The sequence below is a fragment of the Chlorocebus sabaeus genome, chromosome 2, assembly GCF_047675955.1.
Source record: "Chlorocebus sabaeus isolate Y175 chromosome 2, mChlSab1.0.hap1, whole genome shotgun sequence".
NCBI lineage: Eukaryota > Metazoa > Chordata > Mammalia > Primates > Cercopithecidae > Chlorocebus > Chlorocebus sabaeus.
The window spans coordinates 57,880,054-57,896,808 of record NC_132905.1 but is presented as its reverse complement, the minus strand read 5'-3'; the positions used below and the strand labels follow the sequence as shown (position 1 = coordinate 57,896,808).

The 16,755-nt window shown below is 45.5% G+C and overlaps 1 protein-coding gene across 9 annotated transcripts in view; it reads right to left on the bottom strand.

The window, feature by feature from the left end:
- The window catches only part of RIN2 (Ras and Rab interactor 2), a 252,644-nt gene that overhangs the window by 56,336 nt on the left and 179,553 nt on the right, over positions 1 to 16,755 (bottom strand). For 8 of the 9 annotated variants that reach the window (XM_037993964.2, XM_007961294.3, XM_007961303.3 and 5 more), the window contains one exon: positions 12,533 to 12,633. In XM_037993964.2, coding sequence (XP_037849892.2) covers positions 12,533 to 12,633 — 101 coding nt within the window. Of the gene's footprint in view, positions 1 to 12,124; positions 12,294 to 12,532; positions 12,634 to 16,755 lie in introns of those variants that run through there. The other variant, XM_007961338.3, reaches the window with a different exon arrangement.

Here is a 16,755-nt window from a genome sequence, read left to right as displayed (position 1 = left end):
GCCTAGCCCAATTTTGATATTTTGTAATATCTCAATGTGGTTAGAAACTGACAATATTTCCCAAAAAGTGATAGATATAGCAAGGTAATCCATGGAGGCATGGTTTTAATTTTAATGACCCTTACTTATTTTAATGGTTATATGTATTCAGTGTGTTTCCCAATTATGGTAAAGATACTGAATTTGGTTTTTGGTTTTTTTTTGACAGTCTGTCACCCAGGCTGGAGTGCAGTGGTGTGATCTCGGCTCACTGCAACCTCTACCTCCTGGGTTCGAGCAATTCTTCCACCTCAGCCTCCTGAGTAGTTGGGACTTCAGCTAATTTTTGTATTTTTAGTGGAGACAGGGTTTTGCTATGTTGGCCAGGCTGGTCTCGAACTCCTGATGTCAGGTGATCCATCCACCTTGGCCTCCCAAAGTGCTGGGATTACAGGTGTGTGCCACCGCACCAGGCTGAATTTGCTTTTTCCTTTTTTTTTCTTTGAGATAGAATCTCACTCTGTTGCCCAGGGCTGGAGTGCAGTGGTGACACAATCTCGGCTTACCGCAACCTCTGTCTCCCAGGTTCAGGCAATTCTTTTGCCTCAACCTCCTGAGTAGCTGGGACTACAGGCACGCGCCACCATGCCAGACTAATATTTGCATTTTTAGTAGAGACAGGGTTTCACCATGTTGGCCAGGCTGGTCTCGAACTCCTGGCCTCAATCGATCCTCCCGCCTTGGTCTCTCAAAGTGCTGGGATTCCAGGTGTGAGCCCCCGCGCTGGCCTGGGGAGATTATCCTGTAGATGGATCTACATGCTGTTGCTCAGCTTCCTCTTTACTGAGTTCAAGCTACTAGGAATGTCTCCTGCCATATCTGGCTCCTACCTACTTACCTACCTGTCAAACTGAGTTCAAATCCTCATCCCTTATCTCTTTCAGCTGCAAGTAATCTGTGACCCATCACATTCCTTCCTTACTGTCCCCACACCTCCAGGAAACCTACCCCATTCCACTCTGGTCAGACTTCTCTCCCTTACTAGCCTGGCCTCATCCCCAGGCCATATTCAGGCCTCAACCTGGGCAGGCATTAATAAAAGGTCTGCTTTAGGCGTGACCAGGGGCCTGAGGAGGAGGTGATCGGCAGAGAGCAAGGTTTACGGAAGAGGAGGAGCTTAGTGGGCAGGAAGAAAGGTTCTTACGGGTACTGGGCAGTTTCTTTCTGAGGCCTCCTAACAAATACAATCCGCTGCTCAGCTCCAGCCTCAGGAGACAAAGGGTTCTTGTTTCTGTGCTTATCAGGAAATGGGCGGCAAAAATCACCACAGCTACCAAGAGCCCCCTGACCTTTGGCCATCTCTGGGGCAAGAAAAGGAGGCAGCTCCAATCCTTCCAGAAAAACAAATCCTTCCTTATTGCTCGTGAATTTCTCCCATGGACACCCCTTCTAAGCTCAAGTCAACTAGCAAGGAGCGGGCTTTGAGTGGCTTTGGTTGTAAAAGTCAATGACGTTCTTGCAATCTACATAGTGAAAAAAAAAATGATAAGAAAGATAAAAAGAAAAGTCAATGATGAGCTTTAGTTTAGAATTACAATAATTCTACGCCCACCAATACCAGACATTGGAGACCAGTGCTCCGTCCAAGATCTCCAAATACAGAATGCTTTATTCCAGCATGGAGAATGAGATTTAGAATTCCAACAAAAGTGGCCTGCTGAGTGCAGGAGAAAGTAGAGGGTAGACAGTCCTGGCAGGAAAGTGCCCTTGGATGAAGGCAGGTGCAGTGCACAAGGTCTGAAGAAATCCCAGTGGGAACCCCACGCACACAGCTTCAGGGGCTTTCGCATTCAGTCATCAATTTATCTGGAATCAAAGCCATCCACCTCCTGCCCATGTGAGTGCACTGAAATCACGATGATATTTTTGGTAAAGCATGTCATAGTTTCAATGAAATCAACCCTGATTCTAGTCTCCCTCAGTCTCCTAATCTTCAGCGGTGAGGTGGAAAGAGGACCCCAAGTCAGACTCGAATCAGAGCCTCAGCACTGCCGCTTCGTCACTGTGAGGCCTGCAGCCATTACTACGCACCACTTAGCCTCAGTTTCCCTGTGTCTAAAAATGGATTCTTGTTGAAAAAAGGAATCTGTTAGCAAAACAAATAAACAGAACCTGAAAAGAACATCTGATTCTAAGTGCCTGGAATGTCTTTGAAACTATGAGTAAAGGTTCAGTTCCACAGGAGTTTCCAGGATGACTTCTTACTGTCTCCTAATTTTTGGATAGTCACAAAAAGAAAGCGAGGCAATGTGTTTCCATTCTAGGACTGACAAATACTGTTGTATAAACACAACTCTGGAGCTTGTTTTGGCAGCATTTCATGTGACCTGGGAGAAAGTAAAACCCCAAAGCTTCTAGAGGCTGGCTTCCAGCAGGTTCTGGAAGCAGGAGAGTTCTCCATCTACCTTTAGTGTCCAGGCTCAACCTGGACTCTTGTATCACCATCCTCAACTTTCAGATGGAAAAAGAAAAAAAAAAAGCCACTTCTTTTGATATTTTTGTGTTAAAATGTCCATGTATATCACGCTTCTCCAGGAGCCTCCCTTCAGCTGCATGCCATACTAAAACCTTTTTCCAGGCTGTTGCCTTAATCAGCTGCAAAGGCAAGAAAGGTACACCCTGGGATGTGGCACTGCCAGAGGACCCAGGCTTCTAGTTACAAGAGGCCAATGCAGGGGTCATCTTATGACTCAAGGATGAGACAGAAGTCAGAGTCTTGTGCCCATCATGGTCCTGCTCTTGGGACAGTAGATCCTTGACCATATATCAAAGGGAACACAAATATACATCCCAAATGACACGCCGCGGCCAAGATGCCTGGATAGGTGGGAGATGAAGCCAGGACTTAGTGGGGCTGGGAGAAGAGAGGTAGTGGGTCTGGGATCAACAACTTCTGGAAAAATATTAGAACCAGAGGCCCCTTATGTAGAGACACAGAAAATAATGGCTCATATCGAAGATATCTATCGACTAAAAATCTCTGACACAGGACCAATCCCAATTTGTGTTAAACACATACACATACAGAGAGCAAACAAAAAATACCCAGAGAAACTTCAAATTCAAAAATACCTAGAAGTTGATGTCTAATGATTTCTTAACACCTTCAGACATAAAAATATTTCTTTGGAATTTTGAAGTTCAGAACTTGAGTCTAGTTACAGGTTAAAAAAAAAAAAAGAAAGGAAAAAGTCCGGGCACAGTGGCTCACGCCTGTAATCCCAGCACTTTGGGAGGCCGAGACGGGCGGATCACGAGGTCAGGAGATCAAGACCATCCTGGCTAACACGGCGAAACCCCGTCTCTACTAAAAATACAAAAAATTAGCCGGGTGCGGTGGCGGGCGCCTGTAGTCTCAGCTACTCGGGAGGCTGAGGCAGGAGAATGGCGTGAACCTGGGAGGCGGAGCTTGCAGTGAGTGGAGATTACACCACTGCATTCCAGCCTGGGCGACAGAGCGAGACTCCGTCTCAAAAAAAAAAAAAAAAAAAAGAAAAGAAAAGAAAAGAAAAGAAAAGAATTTTGAAATGGAATTAAACATGTCTCTGTAATATTCTATTAGTCTAGAGAAGCAGGGAAACCCCAATCCATTCTGGACACAGCAGGACCCTGGCCTGGCTAACACAGTTGACAGCATGGAAATGGCCAGGTGAGCAGAAGAAACCTGTTACCCACCACCCCATATGGGAAGACTAGTGACAGAAAAGCCTGGGGAAATGGATTGTCTTAGAAGGACCACTGCATATTTAGCCAAGTTTTAAGGGCTATCAGTGGCCATCCAGTTTATCTCCTTATTTGAGATCAAAATGCTAGAAATTGATAAAACTGGTCCTGGGTCCAGTTTTCCAACTTATGCAGTTTCCCTAGAGCAAGCAAGTGCATACTTAATTCCTCAAGGCCTTTTTTTGGTCCCATTAAACTTGAAAAGGAAAAAAAATCACTAGCATATTTGGGGTTACGGATTTTATTTCTCCATGGAGAAGAGCTGCTGCTTTTTGAGGGTGGAGGCCCAACTTCCTCAAAAAAGATTTGTAAGAGTGTGTCACGGGAGGACTATTCTGAAAAACTTTTAGGGCCTTTGATCACTTTTAAATTCTATCAACAGAGGCCCAGCAGAAGAGGACACAGAAATGGGAACAAAAGCGCATGTCTGCCTCCGGGGAGACACTGCCATTTTCAGGAGGTAAGAAAAAGTGGTGGCTATTTTGCCCAAAACTTCCTCTCGCTGACTCTCCAGCTGGAGATGAAAAGGCCAGATATGGAGTGAATGCTGGCAGAAGCTTTTATTCATTCCTGTAAAAATAAGAAAGAGGAACAAAGAACCTGTTGTCCTGGTTGCCCTTGGAGCTGAAAACAGGCAGAAGAAGGAGCCAGGCGGGCACCAGTCTTGGTCCCGATGCCCTTTGAGCCCAGGGCATGCACCCTGCTTCACGGAAAGGCAAGCGTTCCATGGATTGGCAGTTTCTAGTATTTAATTGCTTTGGGTTGCACTGGTGTTATTTCCTAGCAGATGAATTCTAACTAAGCAGATATTTTATGGCAGAACCAACTGCCAATATAGCAGCAATGCAAAGCCTACAGAACACAGAATAGCTCCAATATGCTGCTGGAGACATTGTGTGGCCAAGGTTTACTATAAAAAGATAAGCCAGCCACTACTTTGGAAGGTGCTACCCATCAACAAGAACAGAATCAATTTCTAGGAAACTGCATTTCCAGGATGATCAAAAACACCCTTGTAACTCAGCGAAAAATTGTACATGATCTACCATTTAAATGGATTGTAATGCAAAAACATCAGAAGGATACACATCAAAGCAAAGAATTAAATCAGCCAACCCAACAAACAAACAATCAAAAATGGTTTTATCTTGGAGTGGGGGTGGGGTCGGGGTCAGGGTGCTGTTTATTTTGATTTTCTGCGTTGTGCTTTTTCCACCACGTACGTGTTTTACTTTTGGCCATCAAAAAAGAAATCTTAAACGTCCCTTTTAAAAACCTTCCTAAAGATAATAGATACCACCAGTCAAGATACACTGAACAGCTCTTTAGGGCATTTTTGATCTTATACTTCTTACTCACTCATTAATGAAATTGATGTACCTCTGACTTAGAGGTACCTGCTTCCCACCTGAGGTTCTCGGGACATCTGCTATCCTCCTGTATTCATCTGACATATTCTATTATGTCCCATTTCATTACATGAGACTCACTTGTTTATACTTTTTTCCCTCCTTAGGTTGTGTAAATCTTCAGGCTCCACTGTCTTGGTATTTTGATAAATAGGATCCACTGAATAAATTTTTTTTTTTTTTTTTTTTTTTTGAGACGGAGTCTGGCTCTGTCGTCCAAGCTGGAGTGCAGTGGCCAGATCTCAGCTCACTGCAAGCTCCGCCTCCTGGGTTTAGGCCATTCTCCTGCCTCAGCCTCCCGAGTAGCTGGAACTACAGGTGCCTGCCACTTCGCCCGGCTAGTGTTTTGTATTTTTTAGTAGAGATGGGGTTTCACCGTGTTAGCCAGGATGGTCTCGATCTCCTGACCTCGTGATCTGCCCGTCTTGGCCTCCCAAAGTGCTGGGATTACAGGCTTGAGCCACCGCGCCCGGCCTTTTTTTTTTTTTTTTTGAGACAGAATCTCACTTTGTCACCCAGGCTGAAGTGCAGTGGCTTGATCTCGGCTCACTGCAACCTCCGTCTTCCAGGTTCAAGCAATTCTCCTGCCTCATTCTGAGTAGCTGGGATTACAGGCACAAGCCACCATGCCCGGCTAATTTTTGTATTTTTAGTAGAGACGGGGTTTCACCATGTTGGCCAAGCTGTTCTTGAACTCCTGACCTCGTGATCCACCCACTTCAGCTTCCCAAAGTGCTGGGATTACAGGTGTGAGCCACCACACCCAGCTAAAATATTTTCTTTAATTTGAGTTTAGTGGTTGCTACATTGGTAAGAGTGTAGCAAAGAGCTGGTCAACCCTCATAGAATTCATTGAAATCATGTTCGCGACACTCCTGATTGAGCTGAAATATGGAAATATTCTAGGGGATTGGGGGTAAATTGATAAAAGTAATCATAGTAGTGAATCCTCGGTGACATAACCAGAAAATGTTTCACCATATACCTGTTGCTGCTACACGGCCTGCCCTGCAGCAGTAACAGGTTTGTCAGTAAAGCCATCGACGTGTGATGTGTTTACTCTGTGGACATTCATCTAGCTGGATGCTTATTTGTGAATTTTGCTGAGTCATGTTTTACTTCAGTGGAAAATTATTTAAAAAGCAGCACTAAGTGAAGGTGGGCCTGGTTCAAAAAGCCACAGAGTAGCTAATGTGGTCACAACTGTCCCCCTTGAGACTTAAGGAAGTGGAGCTCTGGGCACCTTTTCCCCAGGCTGCGACCACCATTCTTCCCTTCTCATCTTCAGTTCTCACCTCTGGGCAAGTGAAGAAGTGAACGATTGTCCAAGGAAGGAGCCATCTGGGTTTGTCAATGTTGTCACATAGCCACTGAGAAGCTCAGAGCTTCCCAGAAGAGGCCAAAGGTGATGACCAGCTGCTACATTGTAGCATTGAGAAGAGCTGGCCAAGGAATTTTTGAATTCCATGTGTCATGTCCGGTTCTGTGGTGGGGCAGGAGGAGTATAGACATGGGACCGCAGGCATCCCACAGCAATCCACTTGGGCTAGAGGACACCAGCGAGGTGGCAGCAGGAGTGATGGCTACAGGAGAGTGGAGGAAGGGACAAGCCACAGCCCTCACTGACCTGCTCTAGCCAGGATCCCAGGGATCCTGAACAGGCAGCCTGGGCCCAGACAATAGCTTGGGAGGTTGTTCTGCGGATCCCTCTGTTCTGCCTGAGGACAAAGTGATCTTTAGAGACTTGTGTCAGCCTAGAGGGGATGGGTTCAAGTGATGATGAGAGTGGAACCTACCTCAGGCCTGGTGGGCCTACCCAAAAGAGGCCTGCTTCCCCCAAATGAAAATGGACTGTGAAATCATGCGGGAGGGAGAGGGGAGTGAAACACCTTTATGTTCCCGTACTCGCCTGTCTTTGGAGGGATGCAGTGCGGAGAGAGGAAGCAGGAAACTGCACTGGGAGAGAGCAGAGGACCAGGAGCAAGAAGCCCTCAGTCTCGCCCCTGGTTTATGGGCTTCTATTTAGTAGATTAGCAGAGGCATGGAGGGAGATTTAATCAGCTCCTACTCTATTGGCCAAAGATTAAAATAGCTCATGGTAGAACTGGTGGAGGAGGCACGACTGGAGACTGGGGGAAGGGCCTCTGCCCTATTTCTTTGCTAGGGTGGAAGCCTTGGGCCTGTCACACATTTTCAACTTTTTATTTTTTTATGCACCGGTTGGTGGCCCCCTGCAAGAGGTCTCTGATGCACAAATACTGTAAAATCGCTAAGGGGTTTGGCACCTTTCCTTTATCCATTCAACAAATACTTAGCAAGTGCATTCTCTACGAAAGATACTGTCCCTGGCACTGCAATCCCAGGGTGAAGGACAGACCCAGCCCCTGCTCTCACAGAGCTTACCTTCTAGTGATGGGAAGCAGAAAATGCACAAATGGACCAGGTGTGGTGGCACATGCTTGTGATCCTAACTCTTTGGGAGGTCGAGGCGGGAGGATTGCCTGAGCTCAGGAGTTAAAGACCAGCCTGGGCAACATGGTGAAATGTCTCCACTAAAATACAAAAACTTAGCTGGGTGTGGTGGCGTGTGTCTGTAGTCCCAGCTACCCAGGAGGCTGGAGGCACAAGAATGACTTGAACCCGTGAGGTGGAGGTTGCAGTGAGCCAATATCATGCCACTATTGCACTCCAGCCTGGGTGACAGAGTGAGAGTCTGTTTCCAAGAAAAAAAAAAGAAAAAAAATGGACAGGAAGCAAGTGAGTATACGTCCTGTCTGTACAAGTTCTATGAAGAAACATAAAGCCAGGTAAGGAGGTAGAAGAAAAGGAGGGCTTAAGGGTGAAGGCTTCCTGGGGAAGGATGTGCCAGGCAGAAGGAACGGCAAGTACGAAGGCCAGGAGACAGGAGCCACATTGGCAAGGAAGTCAGTGGGACTGGAGCTGAGTGATGGGGAGAGACTCTTAGAGAAGAGATGGCGGAGGAGGGGGTGCTGGGGTGTCACATCTTGTAGGGTCTTGAAGGCCATGGTAGTAATTTTGGTTTTAGATGCAAAATTATCAAAAGGCTTTGAACAAAGGAGAGCTGTGTCTTGGACTTAGGTGAACTAAAAGGTTCACTGTCCTGCTTCGCTAATAGCCTGGAGAAAGTGGAACTGGTGGAAGCAGAGGCACCAGGCAGGGGCCACTGCAGTGGTGCTGGTGAGAAGTGGTTCCATCCTGTGTCTATTTAAAGGTAGAGGCTAGGCATGGCAGCTCACGCCTATAATCCCAGCACTTTGGGAGGCTGAGGTGAGTGGATCACTTGAGGCCAGGAGTTTGAGATCAGACTGGCCAACATGGTAGAACCCCATCTCTACTAAAATTACAAAAATTAGCCAGGCATTTTGGCACACACCTGTAATCCCAGCTATGTTGGAAGGCTGAGGCACAAGAATTGCTTGAACCTGGGAGGCAGAGGTTGCCGGAGGCTGAGATCATGTCACCACTGCATTCCAGCTCTGGGGAACAGAGCGAGATTTGTCTCAAAGAAAAATAAAATGTAGAGCTGCGTGGATTTGGAGATGGATGGGAGGAGGGCGGTTATGAGAGGAATAGAGGCATCATGGATGACTGCAAGGCCCAAGACGCTGGAGGCATGGTGACTGGGACGGGAAAGACTCAGGAAGGAACGCACCTGTGAAGGAACCCTGCCTGAGTGGGCAGTTGGTTACCAACCTCTGGACTCAAAGAGAGGATCAGCCAAGGGAGTATAAGTTGGGAATAACCAATGTATACATGGTATCAGAGCCACAAGACCGGGTGGGATAAGCTAGGAAATTACTCCACAGACCTCTTTTTAAAACTACATATAGTGTGTCTATTACCATGTGTCAGGAACCATGCTGAGTCCCTGACAGCTATTAACTCACTTAATCGTCCCAACAACCCTGTGAGGTAACTCTGTTATTATGCCCATTTTAATGGTAAGAATACTGAGGCACAGATATTTTTTAAAGTACCTTGTACAAAGCTAGTGGGAGAGAGGAGAGGTGTGAAGAGTGAAAAGGAGTGGCTTGGCTGGGCGCAGTGGCTCACACCTGTAATCTCAGCACTTTAGGAGGATGAGGTGGGAGGATCCCTTGAGCTTAGGGGTCTGAGACCCACCTGGGCAACACAGAGAGACCCCAATCTCTATCAAAAATTTTAAAAAAAATTAGCTGAGTATGGTGGCGGGCACCTGTGGTCCCAACGACTTGGGAGGTTGAGACAGGAAGATCGCTTGAGCCCAGGAGGTCAAGGCTGCTGTGAGCCAGGATTGTGCCACTGAACTCCAGCCTGGGTGACAGAGTGAGACTCCGTCTCAAAACAAACAAACAAAAAATAGAAAAGGAGAGGCTCAAAGTGTGATCTCTGGGTTCTCCAGGGCTGGAGTTCAGGGAGATAAAGAAGAACCAGTCAGGGCATTGAGGGCAGCAGCAGGACAGCTAAGAGGATCCCAGGGAGGTGTGGGGTCCCAGAAGTCAAGCCAAGCAAGTGTCCCAAAAAGGAGGGCAGATGGACCATGGCAGACGACGCTGACAGGAGACAGGCTGGGAAGTGGGCACTGGCCACCAGGCCAAAACTGACATCTTCACTTTCCCTAGCCTCATTCTGAATAAACTTCCTTCCATTTTGATTGTAGGCAACAAACCACAGTAGTATTATCAAGACCTGTGACTTTATCACCAACAGAAACCACAGAGGTTTCACCGTCATCACAGCTGTTACAGAGATTGTGTCATTTATGCCTGTCACGTGTAAAAAAGTGCCTATGCCATGAAAGCACACGCTGAAACACACACTGAAATCTTCTGATCACTGGACTTCACTATAATTGCTTTTCCCATGACATCCTATAGATCTTATTTTATGCATTTAAAAGATTATTCAGAGAAGGAGTCCATGGCACAAGAAAAAGTTAAAGATCAAGGTTTTCCCAATGTTAACCACGAAAGAGCAACCAAACATTAACACAGCTAGAGGAATAGTGATTCCTAACCTAGGGGACTAGCTTGGTGCTTAATCTGGTATTCCATCAACTAAGGAACCATAGACATTTCGTGGTGGCTGTGGTGGGATAGGCGACTCCCTGTCCCAGCTCACAGTCACAGAGTATGAAGCGCAGAGCAAGCTGACTGCCGTGCATTTCCCGCAGCCATCAGATGTGCAGAGCCAGGGGCTGGGGGTGCTCACTACTTCCTTCTGCAGGGGTTTTGCTGAAAGCAACTCTGCTACCTACTGGTTTGCTTTCCTCTTCCCTCCTCTCCCCTTTGGCTGCTGCTCTGTGCCAGGCTGAATTGTGGCCAGAGCTATGCTTTTCCTTGATCTTGGAAATAACTGAACTGGCCCTCCTGACAGCTCCATTGGATAAAATGGAGAAATTAAAAGCAAAACCACTACTTCTTAAAAATCAGCAAGAGACTCTAGCACATAAGTCAAAACTATGTAGCTTTTCGCCCACAGCACACAGTTTCCACATCAGTCAAATGCAGACCCAAAGAGCTTTCCCTCCTAGGAGTGTTAGGAAGATTCCATAAGTTAGTCGCTATAAGCGACTTAGAACAGTAGTTTAACATGAACAGTGTTGCCACATGGCCAGCATGACCTATGTTGTTAAATAAAGACAACTCATCTTGCTTTTTCCTCTTTCATTTCCGTTAAAAAAAAAAAAAAAAGCCAAGTAAAATGCCTCCGCAAATTTATCAATTCATGAATTAAGCAACATAGCATTCAAAGTGACATTCATCTGGGAAAAAAGGTTATTGTGGACTGCTTACAGTTATTCTTACATCTGAAAAGGAACAGATGGAAGGAAATGTGAAAGATTAAGCAACCACCCGGCTCTCACTCTAATATCCACCGGAGTCAGAAAACAAGATCTCGATGGCCCCTCACATGTTCAGAACGTCCTTCTTACACCCCTAAAATCCCCCGTGCTGATATGCAGGGGAAGGGTTTCTGCCGCTCTGTGTCCGGGTGTCTGTCATCTGTGGAGCTTGGGGTTGATCTCACAGAGCCACCTTTCCTGGCTATGAGAGAAATCAGTGCTACCAAAGCTCTCTTTTCTGTTGTTATCAGCCTAGACTCCCAATTAAATTTTAGCTCAACAAGGCACAGGATAAAGAGAAATTCCCTGGCTAAAGTTCCACGATGTTTGAAACTACTCTGGAGGTGAGGCAGAGAGTCACTACCTGAAAATCATCGTGCATTTGTCTAGTTTACGGGGAAAAAATAAGACTTTCACATTGAGGTCAAGGACAATCATAGAATGCTGGGTGTGCTGAAAGGAGCAAGGGGACCATCTGGTTCACCCCCATCGTTTCGTAGAGAAGGAAAGGAAAGGGAAGGCACAGAGAATTAAGGGTGAGTGCTGTTCCCCCAGAGACATCGGGTGTCAAAGTACCACCTGCCAGCTGCGAAGTGCTGGAAGGGATGGTGCTCTCTCCCCTCAGCGTATGGCGGGGAACTAGTCGGGCTGGTTTGAAACTTGCCTGGACAACCAGAACCATCTGGCTGGCCTGCCTGTTGCATGACTCGCAAGCAAAACCCACTCCATAAATCAGCCTCACACTGCTCCAGGCAGGCTCAGCCCCACTTTCTGGGAGAAAGGGGAAGCTGTTAATGAATCTGGCCTCTAAGACACGAAGTGTCTGTGCCTTTTTACAGCCATTATATTGTTATCTTGTTAGCATCAAAGTTGAAAGAGGTCACCTTCAACTCCCCACCACCCCCCGACTTTCGCACCCCTTTTCTCCAGGTACAGACTAATCCCTTGCCTCCTATTCAGACAGCGTGCAGTACTTGCACAGGTATCGGCTTCAACAGCACAGCACGCCGTCTTCCCTTTGTATCTGATTTACAACCACATCCAGTTTCCAATCGCTAAATGGCTTTTCAGGTTAATGGTTTTGGAGACTGCTGGGGTTTTTTCTGACCTGAGAATGCAAAATGAGTCCATCCTCTTTAGCGGCTCCCCTGTAAGCCTTCTGGAGACTCACACGGCTACACTGAATTCTACTTTGCACACGCTGGATCTCGCTGTGTTACTGTTTCCATCATTGGGAGTAGGTGGATATGGCACAGACAATTTTAGGTTTCCGGGTTCTGGTGCCAGGAGGAATCGAGAGAGTGTAAAGTTCAAGTGCCTTCAAAGTGATTAAAAGAAACAAGCAGACAACTAGTTCCTAGGCCACTCCCACCTCCTACAGAGGATTTCATCTAGAGCTGCCACCACACTCCCAGTTCCCGGACTTCTGAGGAGTGACTGCAAGTCAGCCCTTGGCAGTGCCAGGGTTCACTCGATCTCTTTCTCGCACCCATCACCTAACCGTGTCTCTGGTCACCTGTGGGTTTCAGCGGGTTCCAGGCCATTTTCCAGGCTGACATCTGTCCGCACCATCTCCTGTTTCAGTTCTCCGATCTCCGAGGCAATTGTGTCAATGAGCTATTCAAAGACAAAAATAGTATGACGTCAGGAAGTGGAGAGGCGTGGCATGCCCACAGCGCCCGGGGAGCTCAGGCTCTTCAGTAGGAACAGAGATGACCATCTTTTTCTATGTCTTTTTTTTTTTTTTAAATCTTGGCTCTGTGAATTTCCTCTGGCCAGAGGAAAAAATAAAGGGGGAGGAGGCAGCTTCTCCTTAGAAAGGGGAAGAACTTAGGTTTCGGTATTGTAATAAGGAAAAGAATATGATATCCAGTTTGTTAGGTTTCAGTATTGTAATAAGGAAGATAATATAACACCCAGTTAGCTTTCTCAACATGAATATAGACAGAATAAATACATCCTGCCAAAACCGGGCCTCAATATCCATTCGGCAAGGGAAACAATCCAAAGGAACCCCCTTTGAAGGACTGAAATTCATACAATCATTATTTTGGTTATAGAAATGAGCTTCTTGAAAAGACATATCCAGCATACACACTGATTTCTGAAGACATCAAAATGATTTCTTGTTCTATTTTTGCACTGCTGTGGAGAGAAGATTGTTGGGGAAAGGGAGGAGAAAGGACTGAGTGAGGCTGGGGTGGGTGAGTAGGGAGGAAGGGAAGTGGGCCCCAGGGCCATCTAGGGGAAAAGGCGGCCCCCTCTCAGATCCCCACCTATCCGTGCACCTGTATCTGACCCTTCAGACTGGTCTAAATTCTTTCGCTCTCCTATTCACTCATTCAACAGAGTCTTTCCCAGCGCGTACTAGGCACTGTAAGTGTAGAGTAGCTGTTCTCAAGGGTGCCACTCTGCTCACTATTTTTTTGAAAACATAGTAATTTTTCATACAAATGTTATTTACATCTACAAAAACATAGTAATTTTTCATACAAACGTTATTACATTAACATGTAATAGGTCCATTATTGTTTTAAAATAAGCATTTTAAAATTTCTTCATTTAAATTTCTAATATAGCAACTATTTATAGATATGATTCACACACACGTAAGTTCTTTGGGGTCCTGAATAATTTTTAAGAGCATTGGCCGGGCATAGTGGCTCATGCCTGGAATCCCAGCACTTTGGGAGGCTGAGGCAGGCGGATCACTTGAGGTCAGGAGGTCAAGACCAGCCTGGTCAACATGGCAAAACCCCATCTGTACATAAATACAAAAAATATTAGCCGGGCGTGGTGGTAGGCGCCTGTAAGTCCCAGCTACTCCAGAGGCTGAGGCAGGAGAATCACTTGAACCTAGGAGGTGGAGGCTGCAGTGAGCCGAGATCATGCCACCACACTCCAGCCTGGGCGACAGAGTGAGGTTCCATCTCAAAATAACAACAACAATAATAATAATTTTTAAGAGCCTCAAGGGGTCCCGAGGCTAAGAAGTTTGAGAACCACTGCTCTCACTAAACAGAAATGTTGTCTTGTCTCAAGTAGCTTTTATCCCACCCAGACTCTGGGAGGGAAACTTCATTTGTGCTTAAAGCTTGTTCTAAAATGTGACCTCATCTATTCACTCATTATTTCGACTTTTATGGGCTTTTGCTTCATGCCAGGCACTACAAATGGGGAGTGGAGCTGAGAAGATCTCAGTTCTGGAGATGAGAGTCTGGTGGGGCAGAAAGACACCAGAACCAAGCACTGAGCAGTTCCAGAATGAAGACAGATGAAGGTAATGCTGTGGGAGCAACGAAGGGGCCACATGGACCAGGGCGGGTGGGTCTTTTTTAAGTGATAGAGCCTTGAATGACAAGAATGCCATAAAAAGATCAAAGGAAGAGCCCTCCACATGGAGAGAAAGTTCTGGAGCTGAGGAAGGTGTGCAGGAGGAGAAGCAGGCAGGGATCAGATCTTGCCAACTTCTAGATCATAGCATTCATCACTTTGAGTCTTCTGTGGTAAGAACCACTGGAAGGTCTTAAGTAGAGGAATGGCATTTTATAAGTGTTTTATGGTCTAAACCGATCACCTTGGCACTGAGGTGGTTGGAAAGGGTGAGACGAGAAACAGGAAGACCAGCTAGGAGCAACTACAGTGGTCTAGGCAAGAGATGATATAGCTTGGACCAAGGTGGTAGCAGTGGAACTAGAAAGAAGGGGGGAATTTAGGAACTATTTGACATAGAAATTGATATAATTTGATGGATTGAATGTGGGGATGGTGGAAAGAGAAGAATCAAGGATGGCTCCCAAGTGTGTGGTTTGAGCAATTAATAAACGGCATTGCCCTTGACTGAGATGGGAGCAATGGGGAGGAATTAGACCTGAGAAGGAAACCACGTTGAACTTTGGGCAGGTTAAATTTTATTTCAGTTGCTTATCAGCCATCAAATAAATCTGTGAAGTAGCTTCTGACACTCTGCAAGGAGATTTTTCTACATTTGGAAGTCACTGGCACGTGTGGTTGGCATTCTAAAGCACTGTGGCAGGGACAGATTATCTAAGGAGAGAGGTCAGTGGAGAAGGGGACCCAGCAGATAGCTATGGATACTCCCAGGACTTAGAGGGTCAGAAGAAGGGAAGCCAGCCAAGCCCTTCATGCTTGATCCATCCCCTCGGTGCCTGTGACTGCAGTAAGGACCAGAGGGGGAGCTTCCAGAAGCACTGGGGCCTTGAGAGAGAAAATGATTAGGAGATTCTATTTTATACATATCTCTGCGGCAAAGTTTCTTTTAAAAGTCTGACAATGCCAAATATTCTAGGATGTGGGAAAACAGGATCCCCTTTGTCTTTCTCTGTTTCCTGTTGCTATAACAGAATACTACAGACTGGCTAATTTATTAAGAACAGAAGTTTATTTGGCTCACGGTTCTGGGAGCTGGAAAGTCCGAGAGCATGATTCTGGCATCTGGTAAGGGTCATCCCATGGAGGAAGGCAGAAGTGAGTGGAGACAGGGAGAGGAAATCGGCCAAGCTCATTCTTTTTGACAGGTAACCACATCTTTGAAAACTAACCCACTACCAAGATAATGGCATTAATTTACTTGCGAGGGCAGAGCCCTCATGACCTAATGATCTCTTAAAGATCTCACCTTTTAATACCATTACAATGGCAATTAAATTTCAACATGAGTCTTAGAGAGCATATTCAAACCATGGCACCTCTTACACTGCTGGAGGTGTATTGACCTCAAAGTTACTTTGGAAAGCAACTTGGCAACATCTTGTAGGGTTAAAGATACACAAACCTATATGTGTACTTTAGAGACTAAACTTGCACGTGGGCACAAAAATACCTTTGCAAGAATATTTGTTGCACCATTATTTGTGAGAGCACCTATGGGTCCATTAATAGGAGAATAGATAAATTAATTGAAGTATAAAATGCTACATGGCAGTTAAAAATTAATGATCCGGAACTGTATGTATGAACACATGCATAAACATAAAAGCTCAAAAGGCTTTTTTTGAAAGCAAAAAAAGGCAAATCAAGAAATATCACATTCAGTATATGAAGTTTAAAACCATGCAAACGTTCCCAACACAAAGAAAAAGATACATGGATGGATATCCCAGTTACCCTGATTTGATCATTACATATTACATACATATATCAAAATATCACCTGTACACCCCAAAATATGTATAACTATGACAAGACAAATTAACAAATAAAAATATATCTCAATAATATTTATATCGATAACATGTTGAAAGGATACTATTTTGTCTATGTTAAGTTTAAAAATATATTATTAGGCCAGATGTGGTAGCTCATGCCTGTAATCCCAGCATTTTGGGAGGCCAAGGTGGGAGAATTGCTTGAGACCAGGAGTTGGAGACCAGCCTGGACAACATAGTGAGACTCTGTTTCTATAAAAAAAATTTTAAAAATAAAATACTGTTACATGTTATATTATTAAAATTTTAAAAACATGCACAACTGTACTGTATGTTTATAGATATACACATAGGCACAAAAGCTATCCCAATATGTATAGGGTTATAACCCTAATCCAGGATAGTGGTTACCTCTAGACAGGAGAAATGGATGAAAGTGTTCACAGGCCAAGCGGCTCGGTCACGTGTGAGATTTTATTTATGTATTTATTTTGTAGAGACACTTTCTCGCTGTGCTGCGCGGGCTGATCTTGAACTCCTGGCCTCAAGCAATCCTCCCACCTTGGTCTCC